The sequence below is a fragment of the Hyposmocoma kahamanoa genome, unplaced genomic scaffold (assembly GCF_003589595.1).
Source record: "Hyposmocoma kahamanoa isolate Upper Pololo Valley unplaced genomic scaffold, ASM358959v1 88, whole genome shotgun sequence".
In the NCBI taxonomy this organism is placed as follows: Eukaryota; Metazoa; Arthropoda; class Insecta; order Lepidoptera; family Cosmopterigidae; genus Hyposmocoma; species Hyposmocoma kahamanoa.
In genome coordinates this window covers 16301196-16317924 of record NW_020654466.1, presented here as the reverse complement: position 1 = coordinate 16317924, position 16729 = coordinate 16301196, and the positions used below count along the sequence as shown (strand labels likewise).

At 35.5% G+C, this 16729-nt stretch overlaps 1 protein-coding gene across 1 annotated transcript; it reads right to left on the bottom strand.

The window, feature by feature from the left end:
* Window positions 1–618: 618 nt before the first annotated feature.
* On the bottom strand, window positions 619–16576 carry LOC113235793. Its single transcript, XM_026471697.1, has 2 exons — window positions 16382–16576; window positions 619–1228 (listed from the first exon to the last, which is right to left on the bottom strand). Exons 1-2 carry the CDS (start codon window positions 16497–16499, stop codon window positions 927–929), a joined length of 420 nt encoding a protein of 139 aa, XP_026327482.1. The 5' UTR covers window positions 16500–16576; the 3' UTR covers window positions 619–926.
* Window positions 16577–16729: the final 153 nt, after the last annotated feature.

The following is a 16729-nucleotide window of genomic DNA, read 5'->3' as shown; positions in this document are numbered from 1 at the left end:
TAGTTCCGTTAGTAACTACTTTAATAACGCTAAAGGAACTACTACTAATATCACAATCTGAATGTTTTGGGTCACCGTTGACTACATTCTCACAAGAATTTTCTGTGCCATTTACTATTGGTTCTTTGGTACGTAAGGTATCTTTCTTACAATCATTATCTTTTGATATTGACCCCTCTCTATTTACTTTGGTCGTGGTATTGCCGGATTTCGGTTGTGTTGACTTTTCCCCATTGGTTTTCGATTTTTGTGCCTCTGTAAATTAAGAAAATTGTGATATTTTAGCATACATTCCTATACTCACGTAAGAAGTATTTATATTTGATACTAAAGCTTTAGATTAGATAGCAAAAAGCAGATTACACACAGTGCCGGAAAAGGGATTTTTAAAAGCCCTATAAAAATTTGGCCAACCAAAGTAATAAGTAGTTTAGAAACGTTCGACTCAACTTAAAAAAGAATAGGAAAACTTACGTTTTAAAATAAACTGAAATTCTTTGAAGGCTTTGCGGATTTGATAAAGACGTTGAACTAGAATCAGATAGTAGATTGGTGCCATCGATACATAAAATATAAATAAAATCGCGAAATTAATGGTTAATCTGAGCTGACAGGAAATGCGATCGAAGCCAACCCGAAAACAGACAAAATATACAATTTATTTGTACGCATATCGTATGTCGCTCATTTTAAGGGTAACAAAGATGTCGTACTGTGCAATGTTATTTAGGAGAAATCGATTAATTAAAATTAAACATAGATATTTGTTTTTGTTACTATGCTATGATGTCAATATCTCAGAAGACTGGAGAAAGAACCACCTGAAAATATTAAGTCATGAAGTCATGAAAGTTATCCGTTGATCCGGCACTGGGCGTCAGGTGTCAAAAGTCGTTGGTGTCTAGAAGCTGCTACAGACTATGCCACTACGATAGGAAAGTAATTGCTATGAAAGCTATCTTCACTGGGACAACACAGGAAGTTGATAAAAGTGCGATCGATGCACCTGTGTTGAGGGGGAAAGGCGGAGGCACGATATTCTGTGGTGAGGCGGCTTTGCGCGCCGCGGCAGCGTACGAGACGCGAGGCGAAGCGACGAGACTGCCACTGCCACCGCCGCCTTCATCATCAGCGCGTCCGTTCGGCGTACTCACGTGCCCATTGCTGCAACCCACCACCTTCACGCTACCGTCCTTCTTCATCTTACCTTGTTTATCTAGTTTTTCAGCTGCAACAAGGAAAATAATATTCTGTAAGAGGAATTGTTTGCTCAAGTCACTTTTTTCGTTCTTATAAATATGTATAAGTCATGGAAATTATTGAGTTCTGTAAGGAGTTAAAGTTTTACTGTCTCCGTTCATACGTAATGTCGATAGATTTTTGTTTTTTGTTCGCTAGACAAGGCAGAGGGAAGGGCGGGAGGTAGCGAGCGCGCGTCCGTCCCGTGACGGGCGAGCACGTGGTTTGCGCTGGCGCAACGCCAACTATCTCCAGCGGCGAGTCAATAATAGATGGCAACGAGATGCCGCCAACAATAGACGTCGACGACGACGCCTGCCACTGCACCCGTTTAAACAACACCACACATTTCCTACATCACTCCACTATCGAGGCAAACACACTCATCCGAATACACTGCTAAGAAAGTGGTTTGCGGTGAAATTTGTCAACTGTTATGTAGTAAAGAACATAGACTACAATAAAACTGTTCAGTTATAGCGTGAACTAATGTATCCACCTAAACTTACGCATAACAATAGCTAGTGAAGATCTTTTCAAAATTATTATATTATATAGAAAAATCATACCATGTTTAATGGTTAGGGGCATGAATAAGAAGAAATAGTGAATTTTAGAATATAAACATGTAGCCTACATACAGAGCTAACATGTCACCGTTATTTAGCACAACATTCCAGCGATAAGAAGATTTCGTTCAATAAATATACAACATATTATCTTGATATTATTATACTGTAAGCCAGTTTCATTCTGCTATTAAACTTTGGTCTGAGATATTAGACAAAAGCAAAGTCCATTGCTGGTGCAACATCGTGGTTGACGATAAAAAATATTATCACACAGAATACTGATATTATCTTTTCCGCCGCAGCCAAACAAGATAAGGACAAGGCGCCTCTAATTTGAAGTAGACACATCAATTCAAAGTTGATATAATGGCGTTTACACAATTCTTTTATTTGTGGGTGCACGCTATCGTTCAACGAACGTGCGAAGCTTAAGCATCGCAGTGCATGACGATCTATTCACAACTGCCCTACGTATTATCGATAACTTAATAATCAGGATAGCTGTTCTTGTTATACTATACAAAACGTTAGGTGCAATAGAGGTCGTAGAACGAAGTCTGCTCTTACTGAACGCTTTGTAGCGGGAAGAAATGCTTAGAACTGAATGGTGCATCAATAATGACTTGTGTAATAAATAATCTAGCAAAAAAGCCTAACCTTGATTATTGTATTCATGATAATAAACAACTAGCAAATAAACAAATTGTCTTAGTATAATTAGTAATAATATTACACGGGTTATCATTGATACACCATTTACTTCTAGGCATTCCATCCAACAACATTTGTGCAAATTTTGTAGTAATTCACCAAGACAATTCTGATTCTTCAAATCAACATTCTATAGAACTCGGACACTGTATAGACAGAGAATCAAAATTTTTATTTCGCGAAATCAAAACTGTTTTTGAGTATGATCCTCGTGTAACTGCAATAGGTTCCGGCCTGAATAAGTTTCTCGGTGCTTTATAAGTAAGATTGAGCACGTTTCGCGTAAAACCATATGGCTGGGGACGGTGGTTTTGAATTCAGATAAAGAGCACTTGGTGTGGACCGGTCGTCGCGTCTGTCGAACGCAGTACCCCGATCAATGAATTATGTATAACGCTCGCGACGTCTATATCTGTCCATCACTGAATGTTTTAACCTCAGCAATTATTGTGATTTGTGCCCTTGACTCCTGTATCCGCTTTGCCACACTATTATTCTACAGTATTACCAATGAAACTAATACCTGATATTATTTTTTTCATTTCATTCAACATTCCACAAAATCCATTACCTACATTTATTAAAATTTTGACAAATCGCAAAACTGCTCAAATGCTTAGACTATTTTTTTTCCATCTAAAGGATGGAATGCTCGAATTCTTTTTTTTTCATCGTCTAAGCTCGAATGTGACTGGGCTTGACAATTACGTTCACATTTCAGAGCAAAGTAGAAACAAAATGTCAAACAGTTCGATTAATAATAGACAATATTAAAAAAGAAATAGGGGACATAACAAAGCATGAAATAACCGAACATAGCTGTGAACAAAAGCCCTATTTAGCCAAGTGTTAAATGCTACTCGAGGACATTGAGCTGACTAGCAGAGAACGACAACAAACTAGCACCCATTTAAATTTGTATTACTTTCAAGACTTAACATACGTTGAGAATTAACTTATTTTCATCGGCATGAAAAAAATAGACTCTGATGGTCAAATATGAAACAATGAAAATTTATTGAAAAACCAATTACTTCCTCAAAAAGCACAAATTACAAAGAAACGGCAATATTTGTTTGTGACGTCACAACCGTAATGATGCCGTACAGGCTACATACTATTGATCGATTTGCTAAAAAGGGACGGAACATCCCCATCACAGACTTATAACCCTTATCACCAGAACCAGAACACCAGACAGATATCTATATGGTGTTTGCTGAGGTATGAAAAACTACTACAGATTCATTTTCAGCATAATCGTGCGAATGAGTTCTTGAAGCAATAAAAAAATTTTAGTCAACAAACGTAAAAATTATACGCCAAGTCTATGAGATTACAAAATCATGAATAAACATATTGTATTAAGTATGAGTTAATACTCGTTTGCGCTTGAGTATTTAAAAAAAATCAAATATAATCTTCTGGAAGATTCGTATGCGGTTGAATTTTTAAACGACGAACGATACACGAGCGCATTGTTATCGATTTGAGAAGTTTATTTAAACTTTCGGGAAACAGTCTGTAGATATTATTTACAGTTCTCAAATTGTACTTTAGAACGTAGTATTGAGCATAGCAACAGGTCGAATGCATATTGGTTACATAAGACTGCGCAAACGTGGAACAGTAGTCGCATAGTTGACTGAGCACGCGCCGACTGCAGGTTCCGATTGACATCAAACTGTTTATTAAAGATATTTCTCGCTTGTTCTCACTGTAATAGAGGTTAATTAAAGGACACTGTAATCCAATCGATGCACAGGGAAAAATATTATACGTAGATACGGCGACAAACTAAGGGAACCACCACAGATATTAATTAACGCATAATCGGCTTGAACCGGTCAGAAACAGCTTTATATCCATGCAATAAGAGCGAAAAAGACGTTTCATATTCCGAGTCCGCTCAGACATATCTGTAAGTGAGAGGTAAAGAACTTTATAGCGTGAAACTCGGTGTGTTTTCGTCCATATAGATACACGGAATTAGTAGAACTACCGCGGTTCCGACCGGACCCGCGCCCGACTCGCACCCGCTGTCTGTGCATACTACAGAGAGTTATAAAGAGAATGAAGCTCTTAAATAGGCATTTAAAATCGATCTTGTCAAAAAAATACGTTAAATAAAAAAACAAACGACGATGGAACTTAATTTCTCTTGCCGTTTTGCGTGATTTTTAGCATTCTAAAACAATGTTTGTAAAAACATCTAAATTCCAAAATATGAACTTAATGTCCTTAACCTCTCACCTTACATGAATATATAGTATTTTCTGACGCGCTTGATGTGATTCCGTGTTGACATGTGTGGTGATTCCTAAGTACAAACGACCGTTCCTCGAAACTGCTTTAAACTTAATACACTCGTATTGGTAAGGAAAACGTCACGTGTTGAAATATGCATGCCGGAAAGGGTCACATAACACTTCGACAACGTGTGTATTCTCAAATCCATATTAAGTCCGCGTGGTAGGGCGCTTATGAGTTGATGGTGGAAGTGACACAACGTCATCATCATCATCAACCAAAGCCCTACGTCACTTACTGCTGGGTATAAGCCGTAGTTTGTGCAATCCACATCGATCGCCTGTCTCAACGATCTACGATCCGAGACCTACGGCATGTCTCACGTTTTTACAGCCAGTTCTCTCATAACGTAATATACAATTACCTACCCTGCGACGGCGAAATTTTCAAACTAGTAGCCTTAGTAAAAGTGTGTGGCTCTCTGTACATTAGCGAAACAATGCATGGTGCATATTTAGTAGCAGTAGAGGTAGAGCTCCTTGTGAAAGAGATCGTCTAAGGTGCCACCTTACCTATTTCTGCCGCCAAGCAGTAGTATTAGCATTACTGTGTTCGGGTTTTGAAAGGTAAGGATGCTGGTGAAATTACAGGCACATGGGACTTGTCAACTTATGTCTCAGGGTGACGTGCGCAGTGGGTGTGCCTCTCAGATCTTTGCAATTTAAAGCTCTGAGTGGCTCTGTAACTGTTATGGACAGGCGTGTAACTAACCATCAGGCGCACGACGTGTTCGTCCCGTCACATGATGTAATAAAAAAAATATGTTTTATATCATGTTGCAAACATTACTAATATATTCGCACATCAGTTGACTCCAATTAGCATAATTATAGTGTACATGACAACGGGGACTATGGGGACTAGACGTCCATCATCCGACATCCCAAGATTCGCACGAAGCGCCTCGCTTCCACATTTATATGGCTAGCGCATTGAGGGCGAGCGACTAGGGAGTGGAATTCCCTGCCTTCGGACCTGTTCCCCGAACCCTATAACTTGGCCCTTGTCAAGACGAGGGTGGATAGGCATTATTTAGGTGTGCATGCTACATCGTCGACCTCATCGTCACTTTCCATCAGATGAGATATGTATAGATGTCAAATGCGCACTTATTTTTATATAAGAAACATGTTTAAATAAAATACGTATTACATAAACATCAGCCATACAATGAACGGCCCAACCGCAGTTTTAACTAATACGGAGTTAATGATCTGAGTGATAGTGTATTATAGATAATAGAGTCGACAAGGTCGACCTAAAATGAGTTACTATAACCGAACAACAAAAAGTTGGGGCCACGTCGTCAAAAACAAAGTGAGTAAGTAAGAGAGATAGAAAGAGTTATTCTTTAATTGTTCCGCTCACTCATCAATCTCGTCACATTAACAAATTACTTATGTATTATTTACTTGAGCGCACACAAAAAAAACCTAGTTAACTAGATAATATTGTTTGTGGCAAACTCGTGATCGATAACGACAGGCTTCATTTCGGTCATTTATCAGGTTTCCACAGTTGTTTGTCTTTACTCCATGATTAGCAATTCGATATGGAATCGACCGCAATATCATTAAATATACCCATATATCTCACACTCCACGTAGGTGCATACATGTAGTCATAAATTGTTGACCGCGAACATTGTTTGCTGTAGTTAATGTCGAAGCAACGTTTGTCAAGCTTCATTGTAATTCTAAAAGCTAGGTGGAATGGAATCGAGTCGTTTGAATAAATAAAGAAGAAAAAGTGATCTTAATTCGTTGCCTCCGTTGAGCACTGACCGAAACAGAACGGCAACAGTGCTGCAAGGAAATATAGAATATATTAGACTAACGCTCTTAAATAGAAGACAAAAATGCTAGTGAAACTTTGATAATAACGCGCACACACACACACACTCAACATCGCCCCGCACTAGGGAAACCATGTGTCGCGGGTGCAAACTCACGAGAGAAATAAATGTAGATCATACAAATATTTCTCCCGGTCCGGGAATCGAACCTGGGACCTCTGCGTGGCAGTCCGACATGGTAACCGTTCGGCCACGGAGACAGTTAAAAAAAAGTTAGAAAAAATGGTACAATTGACGTTAAAAAGATAAAACATTCAAACTAACCAACTATATCTATAAGTATAACGCGATAAATATATTGCACATTTGATAAAAATCGACCTTGTAGTAATACAATTAAGATAGTATCTAGAATTATTGTATATAGCATCTGGAATTACTAGATATGATATCGATTTAGTCGTATTTGCCAATGTTTTTAGTATTCCCAAGGTAAAGACAAAATTGACCACTTTGAACATATGGTTTCACCGTTCACGTGATTTTCATGCTCACTGTACTTAACAATTTAATAAAGTGAACATTACCGCTACTTTATACAAAGGTCAACGGATACTGCTATAATTGTTAATAACACCTCCAATCAATTTTAAAATTGATGTTTGAAGTAATAAAATCGTTAGTTTCCTTCGCACATACAACAACAGGTAAACATTATTCGAATGCAGTTATTTGTTGATTATACACATAAAACGTTTCTTTCCACAGTGTCAAAACAAAGTTCCTATTTCGTGGACTAGCTACATATTATTATATTTCCGGCTATTCTAAATTAAAATCAACGAGCGCGGACCGAACAGAGCGACCTAAAACTGCTTGCACAAAATAAAATGTTTAACATTCTCGAAGTTTGTAAAGATTGAATTATTGTCTTAACAATACAGATTCAATTGATAAATAAAAATTGAAAAAACAAAACGAAAGTATAAAGTCAGACGCAAGAAATTAAGTTTTCACATAGCATTTTTTGATATAAATTCGTCGCCAATTACAATCGATAACAAGAAGACGATATGTCTATTTTTATGTAGCTACATATATTACTAATATGTCACTTGTTTATGCGGTCTTGGTTCTACCGAATAGCATGGGAGGGCTCCACCAATTAATGTGCATTAATCACATATACCTACAATGTTTTGGCCTTTGTTATTGACCTGATAATGTACCCTCGTCAACCTGTTGGCCACGAACGCAAATTGGGGGATAAATCAGAGATGCGTGCCAAGAAGACCATTCATTCGACAGACCTGAAATCAAGAGCCAATTAACAAGGGTAAACAGCAAATTAAATGACAACGCGATCATCGAACGTGAGGATAATGAACTATTGACTAATAAAATAACTACACGGAACTGTTGGCAGGTCTTGGTAATACAAAAATACAAACGCATTACGAAATTTACAAATTTGTATGCTTACCTAATAGTTATTAATTTTAGCATATTAAATTAGTCCATTTGAAATAATCGCAGTAGTAGCAGTAGCTCTTTGTGAAGAGTTCGTCCAGAGAAATACAGCCAACTTAAGTATTTATGCCGCCAAGCAGTAATATGTGAGCATTGCTTTCCGGTTTTGAAGGGCAAGGCTGCTGGTGAAATTACAGGCAATGGAACTTTGTCAATTTATGTCTCAGGGCGGCAGTGCCCCTCATATTATAGCGATTTGCTTGTCGTGTCACTTACCATCAGGTTTTCAGGGGTCTATTTTCCCCGTCACTTGGTATCATAAAAATAGGATGTCTTGAACTCAGATTGCCAATTGAAATATACTCCCGGACACATCATTCGAGCCACCTTGCATTTTCAATATTTACCCTTAGCTTAAACAATGCTTGATTGATCAAGAACTAATTATATAAAAACAATATATGCAACTTTGAAACTGGTATACTAAAGGTCATCTGAAAATTTGAATTTAAAAAACCGGAGAAACCTTTTTATTCGATGCTAACTATATTTTTTATTCTAGCCCTTTAAGGATAATAAATGCAAAGTGGCTCAAATTATGTGTCCGAGATTATATAGTCTGAATTCGTTCAATAGCTTAAATTGAATAGAATAGTTAGCATTCGGAGGTGTTTTAGTGCTAAAAATTGATCCGTTTCTTGTACTACGTCTACAACATTTTGTCACCAAGTTGTGTCAACTAAAAAAAAAAAAAAGAGAAAGCCGATTCTTTACCCAGTACAGCGAACAAATTATGGCCCATTAGAAAACAAAGAACAGTTATCAACGAAATTGTTGTCTACTTTGTTCGTAGCACAAAAATAAATTAAACGCATAGGTACGAGTACAGCAAAATGTCCAGTGTATTTATTGTTGCTGCTGGGATATTGAAACGCCATGTACGCCCTTTCAAAGTGTAGCTAGGAACAATTTTACATGGCATGGTTATTACGATACGCAATGTATGGCGACGATGTACAAAGAAAAAAAACATGCACGTGTTTCGGAGAAATCCGTGTACACAGAATATCTCATCTGCCTCGGTGTCGCACACAAAATAACACGGTTCTTCAAATTGGTAACTCACGACGTCTGACGACAAAATCCGTAACTCTATGTGGATTTACTTAGGTGAGGCTTCTTACCATAGTTTTATAATTTAAATGTAGAAAATGGAACGAAACATTTGAGATATCTAATTAAATTGGTAAATTCATTACACTTTTAGGTAGGTAGTATATTTGTGGGATTTTGTTGCTAGGTCACCTCTACACACGCTTAAACCCAAAAGTTAGGCAAATATAAGAGAACATATTCTGAAGGGAGTATCTGATATCTATACTTATCATTCGAGCAGAAATCACATAGAATCTTATCGGTTAGGCAAACTGTAAGTCGACTTATCAATCACTACCTGCCACTCGCGATAACTCTAACCAAGAATGAATAATTCGTCGTTATCTTTGAGTTTAATAGAGTTACGGAACATAATATACTAGAGTGAGCTTCAAATATCACACAGAAATAACTTTATGTACATAACGTCATGAGTAGAACATCGGTTCCCCAAATACCTTTTCAGTCTTTGTAATTCATTGCAAAATTGTCAATGTCTTTGTTATTATATAATTTTTACGTTCATCTACACGTTGTAACCAAATATGTAATTGACGGAATAACTGCTGCTGTCATCACCGCTGCTTCTATTAACTATATGGCCGCACCCGTTTTATAGGAGTACCTACCCACAGACATATCTAGATATATATCTGTGTACCTACCACTACTAAAAATTCCGCAAAGAAGTGCGTTTCGCCTTAATCGTAGAGACTGAAGTCTATAATCACGGAGACCAGCTCATCACTGGACTTTTTAAAGAGTTACTAGTGAAAATTGCAAATTTTAATTGAACGGTGTTCTGCACAAGTGATTAGGAAACCGAAACTACCGGGTAACTCGAATTTTTCCTCGACTTTGGAACCAGTCAGTAGTCTTTAATCATAAAAATTCGTCTTAAATACTGCCGTTAGTTTAATGTCCGAGTCTCACGGTAGATTTCAATTTAAAAATTAGTACAAGATAATGTACAAATAAATAAACGTAGTAAAAGTTTAAAAAAAACTGTTTTCACTAACCTGAATTAATTTGGAAGAATTAAGTAAAAATGTTTTGCGTGATTAAAATGTAATTGCAAATTACAAAATATAAACTTTGAATATGATTTTAGTTTCAGAAAGAAGCCATCTTGCAATTTTTTTAATCATTGACATAATTTTTTTTATCACCTATTTATGTAAATATGTTACACAAAAGGCAAATACACGTTTTCTAGTGCTCTGACGTTGTACTCATACTACTTAAGTAATACGCAAGATTTCTAAAACTCACAAACTGTAGTCCGACACCACAGGTGGACAATCCTTTATCCACAATTACCTTTTTTTTTAATAGTTAATTTATCCAGTTAATAATATTTTTTTCAATATCACGTTTTATAATAAATAACAATGGTGCAATGAACAAAGTTTCACTTAATTAAATTTATATTTTTATATAATTATATAAATTGTCCTCTCGAGTTTACAAAAAAAGATACAATAACGATTATTGAAAGTACTGTGGTTGATTGGTACACGTATGCAAAACACCATCCAATTGAAGTCGTTAGTACGACACGTAATTAATTTTTTACGAATTTTGAACAATAATTATAATTACGGCATTAGACTCGGTATCTGCCATTGGGGGTCACCGGGGCCTTTAACTATGAGATATTATCGGATATGTTTATATTCGTGATTTACGAAACACACTTCCGAACTACATAAGTTAAATTGGACGTAGGGAAGCGAACTTGCAATGGTATTTAAAAAAAAACTGGGACGTGAGGGTTGCTCCCCTCTTTTACCCTCCAATTAATTAATGGATTTCCCCAACTCCCGTAGCAATAAACGTTCACAGTAACGATTTTTCGGGTTTAATACCTTGCAAAAGTGCAGATGTTGGCAGTAGAACAAGATATGAGATACGTATCCAAAATTGCGTTTGCGTATACAAACAGTTTTCAATATCTACTAGTGTATTCTTATCGCGATGTTGGCCTCCAACTATCGCGATGACGAGCAAGATGGGATCACTCGTCGGAAAATTTCCAACACGACAAAATTTTTTTTATTAGCAGTACAACTCCATGTGAAAGAGGTCATCTACGGGAGTACTGCCACCTTACCTACTTCTGCGGCCAAGTAGTAATGAGAACAATTACTGCGTTCGATTTTGAAGGATAAATGCGCTGCCGAAATTAGAGGCAAATGGGACTTGTCAACTAATGTCTCAGGGTGACGAGCACAGTGGCAGTGCCACTCAGAGCTTTGTGATTTAAAACACTGAGTGGCACTGCAACTGTTATGGACAGGCGTATCCCTTACCACCGGCACACGATTTGTTCCTCCGGTTACTTTGTATCACGAAAAAAAATAATGTACTATAGCCTCGAAATATTCCGGCGTGATATCCTTTTAACCGTTTGACAAAAAACAGAACCGAAAACCACTCAGTATATACTAAAAATCCTTGCATACGGTTAACTGTTGTTCTCTTTAACGCCCTTTTTCTTTATCGTCATTGCGTACGTATGAAGTGGGCGTTGCGTGATATGATATCATACGAGACGTCAAGTAACGATACTATGATCCCCGATATTTACGTGTAAATGATGAGCGACAACAATTCATAATGTCTCCTAAGTAGGACGTCAACGAGTGGTGTCAAGATGATACCTTCCTAACATATGACACGCATATGTCTAGGTACAGTTGAGAAAAATTTAATCTATATACTACTTGGGGCTAGCGCAGTTTTTTATCGACGGCGAAATAAGTTATGCACAGTCAAGATTTTATTTATACAGTTTTGTTACATTGACTTTGGAGTTCGTGAGTTTGGGCATGTTGCCTAGTAACAAAGGTGTTGATGCTTTTAAATTATGAAGGACGACTTGTAAACTTTTATGATTGGGCGTAGTTTTTAAAATAAAATAAAGCTTCCGTGATTGACTACCAGTGTCTTTTTATCTTAAAATAAAATGAACATAATAAATAAATAGTCGTTTTTGTTTATTTTGAGTTTTAAGCGTCTTATTCTCATAACAGTTTCTTGATTTTTTTTTGAAGTCACTGTTCAAAAGTAGGCACCTATTCACCTGTTTATCTTCCCGTCTTTTCAGGTAAATCCTGCTCTCAATAAGGCATTAAAAAGTGAACTCGTTGCTGTAAATAGTTTTCTATGAAATCTTAGCTAATCAAATCCAAAAAAATAGTTTAATTTCCTATGATAATGGACTATTAAATTAAAAAATATATATAATTTAATAAGGAATATAAGTAATCAATTATTTATTAAAATAATTACAGGCACCTGGGACTTGTAAAACTTATGTCTCTAGGTGACGGGCGCAGTGGCAATGTCCCTCCGATCTTTGCGATTTAAAGCTCTGAGTGGCACTGCAACTGTTATGGGTAGGCGTGTCAATTACCATCAGGCACACTAAACGACGGGACTTGTTCGTCCCGTCGTTTAATGTCGTACAAAAAAGGAAATAATGTGCTAATAAAAAACTCTCAATTCAGCCGAACAACGTGCACTGCTGGACAAATGTACTTTGAAAAAGAATAATAATAATGTGCCAGACAACCACATCAATTACCCGGACTCGGTATTCACTCCAGAGCACTACCCATAACACCCAGACTGGCACTAAAAAAGCACACAATATGCTGTTTAATATTAGTTCTACATTATTTCATATTCATTGTTGTCTTTATAATAGGAACATGTACAAAGCCTAGTGGAAATGTAAAGTAAGACTGATCTAATTAACAGTAAAGTGATAACCCAGACTTGGCTTCAAACAGAGTGAGGTCAATAATCAGTAACTATAACTCATTATTCATAACATTTATACCGTAACAACTTCATAGATATCAAGCTAATATAAAAATAACCAACTTCATTTCATATACAGGGTGTCCGGTAAAGAATGGATAAGCTTGAAATGCCTTATAGAGCTTATGAACATTAAAAAAAATATAAAGATAAATATATCCCATGTGTACCTAAGATATTTTTTTTCTTTAAATTAATTATTTTCACCTTATTTTACGTTTTTGTACACCACGACTACAAGTTAATCAATTCCTCCAGTTTTTTGGTGTCATAATATTCTATATTAACTGTGCTAATAGATAGGTAGTAAATAGTATGACTAACTATGGCACTTAAATTTAAAAAAAAGTTTTATTTTATTTTTCAGTGCAAAGTTTTTTTTTTCACAAAGTTTAAGCATCTTTGATATTAAGAAAAAAACATGATAACCTGAGTGGCCAACTATTCTAAAATAATGTGTGTTTAAAGTCGATTTCAAAATGGTATAATTCATTATTGTATCTAATATGAATAGAAAATTATTACTGTTAATCTGCACTGGAGTAAATTTGACTAAAAACTAAGTTTTCAAAATTAGCCCATTTTTGTCTGGAATTAAGCTTGACCAATGAGGTTTAATAAAATAAACAATATTAGACATAAATACAACTTTATTTACAATTTGTTTACAGCAAATGTTCAAGCCGTTTGCCACTGACTCTGATGCAGAATAAAGATAAGAGTAGCCGCGTATATCGTCGTTATTTATTGTTGTAGCGGCTACGTAAGTCTTCCCAGGATCTGATCGGCTTACTATACAAAATTTCCTTAAGGCAGCCCCAATAAAAAAAATCCAGTGGATTTAGGTCCGGTGAACACGGAGGCCATAAAATTGACCCCAGACGAAAAATAAAAATAAAATTGACCGATCCGTCCATGCATGTTACCCAGAAGGAAGAATGCTTGGTAGTTGATTTTATTTTGGTATTAAAATTTTTTTATTATAATTAATTTTTTTTAGTACTTATAAATTAATAGAATAACATTCTTTCTTAAGTTTTCAAAACAAATGCTTAATATACAAGCTCATTAATTAATTAAAGATTAAATTATCTCAATATTTTCTAATTAAAGGATTAATAATATATTATATGAAATATAAAATTGTTAAAAATTGTCCTGTAATAATATAAGGATCTTCAACTGGTCGAGCTCCAATTCATGTTAATAAGATTACAATTACAAGGCATTTCAGGCTTATCCATTCTTTACCGGACACCTGTATATATAATAATAGTGTGCCAAATAACCACACCAATTGCCTAGTGTCAAAATAGGGAATTCCGTGTACTGAGTACCAGAGCAGTGGGCAATTCCCTTTGGGGCACTTCGCAGTACACCTAGACCAGAACCAATTTAGAAAAGCTCATTTCCCAGTTTGTTCCTACTAGGAATGGAAACCGGGTCCTCATTCAGCGTCCACAGTATAAACAGTAGAGCCACTGAGGTCAAATAATGCATAATTTTATAAACTCTCTATCATCTCCCCTTTTATAAATATCTGAAATAAATTTATTTTATTACATGAAATATGGTTAAATAAGTCAATTACAGGTAAGTGCTACCTCTCAGCTCACTGACACACAGTAATATAAATTAATATTAGTGAAATTTTAATTCTTAATTGTGTACTACAATATTTTTAATGGATTAAACATATTTAGCTAATTATGTAATGTTTTTGAAATAATTTTCCAAAGGCCAACACTTTCAAATTTTTTATTAAATGTTTCGATATCCATTTAGTGAACATTTCTTTACAATAGTGCTGTTTCAGGATAATAACTCTATATGTATGTGTCTATTTGTAATCAACCTTTCCCAATAAAAGTGTAATTTCAAGAATTACAATATAATTCATAATTAATTTATTTACTAGTGGAGGGTGCATGGCAAGGGTCTATGATCTCAGAAAGGGGTTGTAGGATCTGGTTAGATGATTGGACTAAAAGCAGTGTACCTAGGTCAATAGTTCCAAATAACTATACATACATTATTAATATAATGTATGTGAGGCAGGAAAGTCCTTCAATTCTTTAATGCTGTTGGCCTTGGGTCCAAACTGTAATTAGTGGTGCTCACAATAGATCAGTTAATGGTCGCAGTGATGCGGGGCCAGGGCATAGGCCCTGAATGAAGCCACCCTAATAATAATATCATATATTTTTATACTTATGTTACTATCTACGTTGCCACTATAGTTTAATATAAAAAAATTAATGTTTCATTCATTCATTAAAATATAAATTGTATAGAATTCCATAATAATAAGACACTATAATACTACGTTTTAATACACTGAATATACTCTTTCAACTCAATGAGGATACAGTATTTTATTAAATTTTTAATTTGGCAATAGTCTTAAAATTTATAGAATAAAAAATGTTTAAATCATAAATAATATTTTTAAGATTTATAATATGTATGTGTCTTGTATTACTGAGCTACATAATTTTATAACCAAGTTATTCTAATATTAATTTAGTTGCTTTACCTTATAAAAAGTAGAAATTTAGGAATCTATTTAGGAAAGAATTTAAGAAATATATTAACAAGTTGAATAACAACTAAAATAATAATTTTACTCTAGAATTCAAACGTTTCAATTGCTTTAAGTTTTTTCCTACATCACTTTCTTTTAGTGTGTTAAAAAAAATCACATTTCTCTTTATAGATCAATTTGCTATGATGCAACCTGGAGACAATGACATGAATATTTAATAATTTATATAAAAAAATGTCTCCATTTGAAAATGGTGATCATAATTTTATTTAATAAAATGAATTAAAATATGCATTAAGAATCCTTAAAAAAATCTAAAAAAATTATGCACATACAACTGAGTAATTCATAATACACTCATTGTCTTGCTACTTGGCAGTAGATCTTGAATAAGTAATTATTGTTTAAGCATACATAATATTCTGTCAGTCAATGTAATACATATGAGATGTTGTGTAATGCTTTGCACAACTTGTTATTGCAATTTACTTGATATCAACCATGCACATCGTCGCGTTTTTGGCACATGGTTCGTGACAAGTAATTGCACGAAATAATTCAAAAATTCCCTCACTCTTTACTAAAAATTGGTGCACATGGTGAGCATGGACCATTAGTGGTCACGTGACACCATGCCCACCAAAAGTCACATGACTCGCATGCACTCGCTGCAACCACACTAATAAAAAATATGCTTAAAAAACCATACTAATTCAACGTTACATAACTGAGGGCATGACCATTCTTAAAACTTACCTTTGTTAATAATATCGCTGCCACTGGTAACTTTCAAATTGGTGTTCGAGTGGGTTTTTTTCACTTTTTGGGGAGCATTTTTAGGAGAGTTATCATTCACTTCACTACCGAGAGCCATCACAACACGAGGAATCAATCCGGCACCGATAGACCGCGACGAGCACGGTTCCACTCTCAGCTGAAGCAGCACATGCGGTACAAATAAGGTTTAATTTTGATTGACACCGACTGACACAGTTCGAAGTCTACTGTTAACCGGCTAAATTCAGAATGACGTAATATGAGCGGGCTTATTGAATTTACGGCTACTCTTCAATTTTATGGATTACTACTTAGTACTTAAGCAAT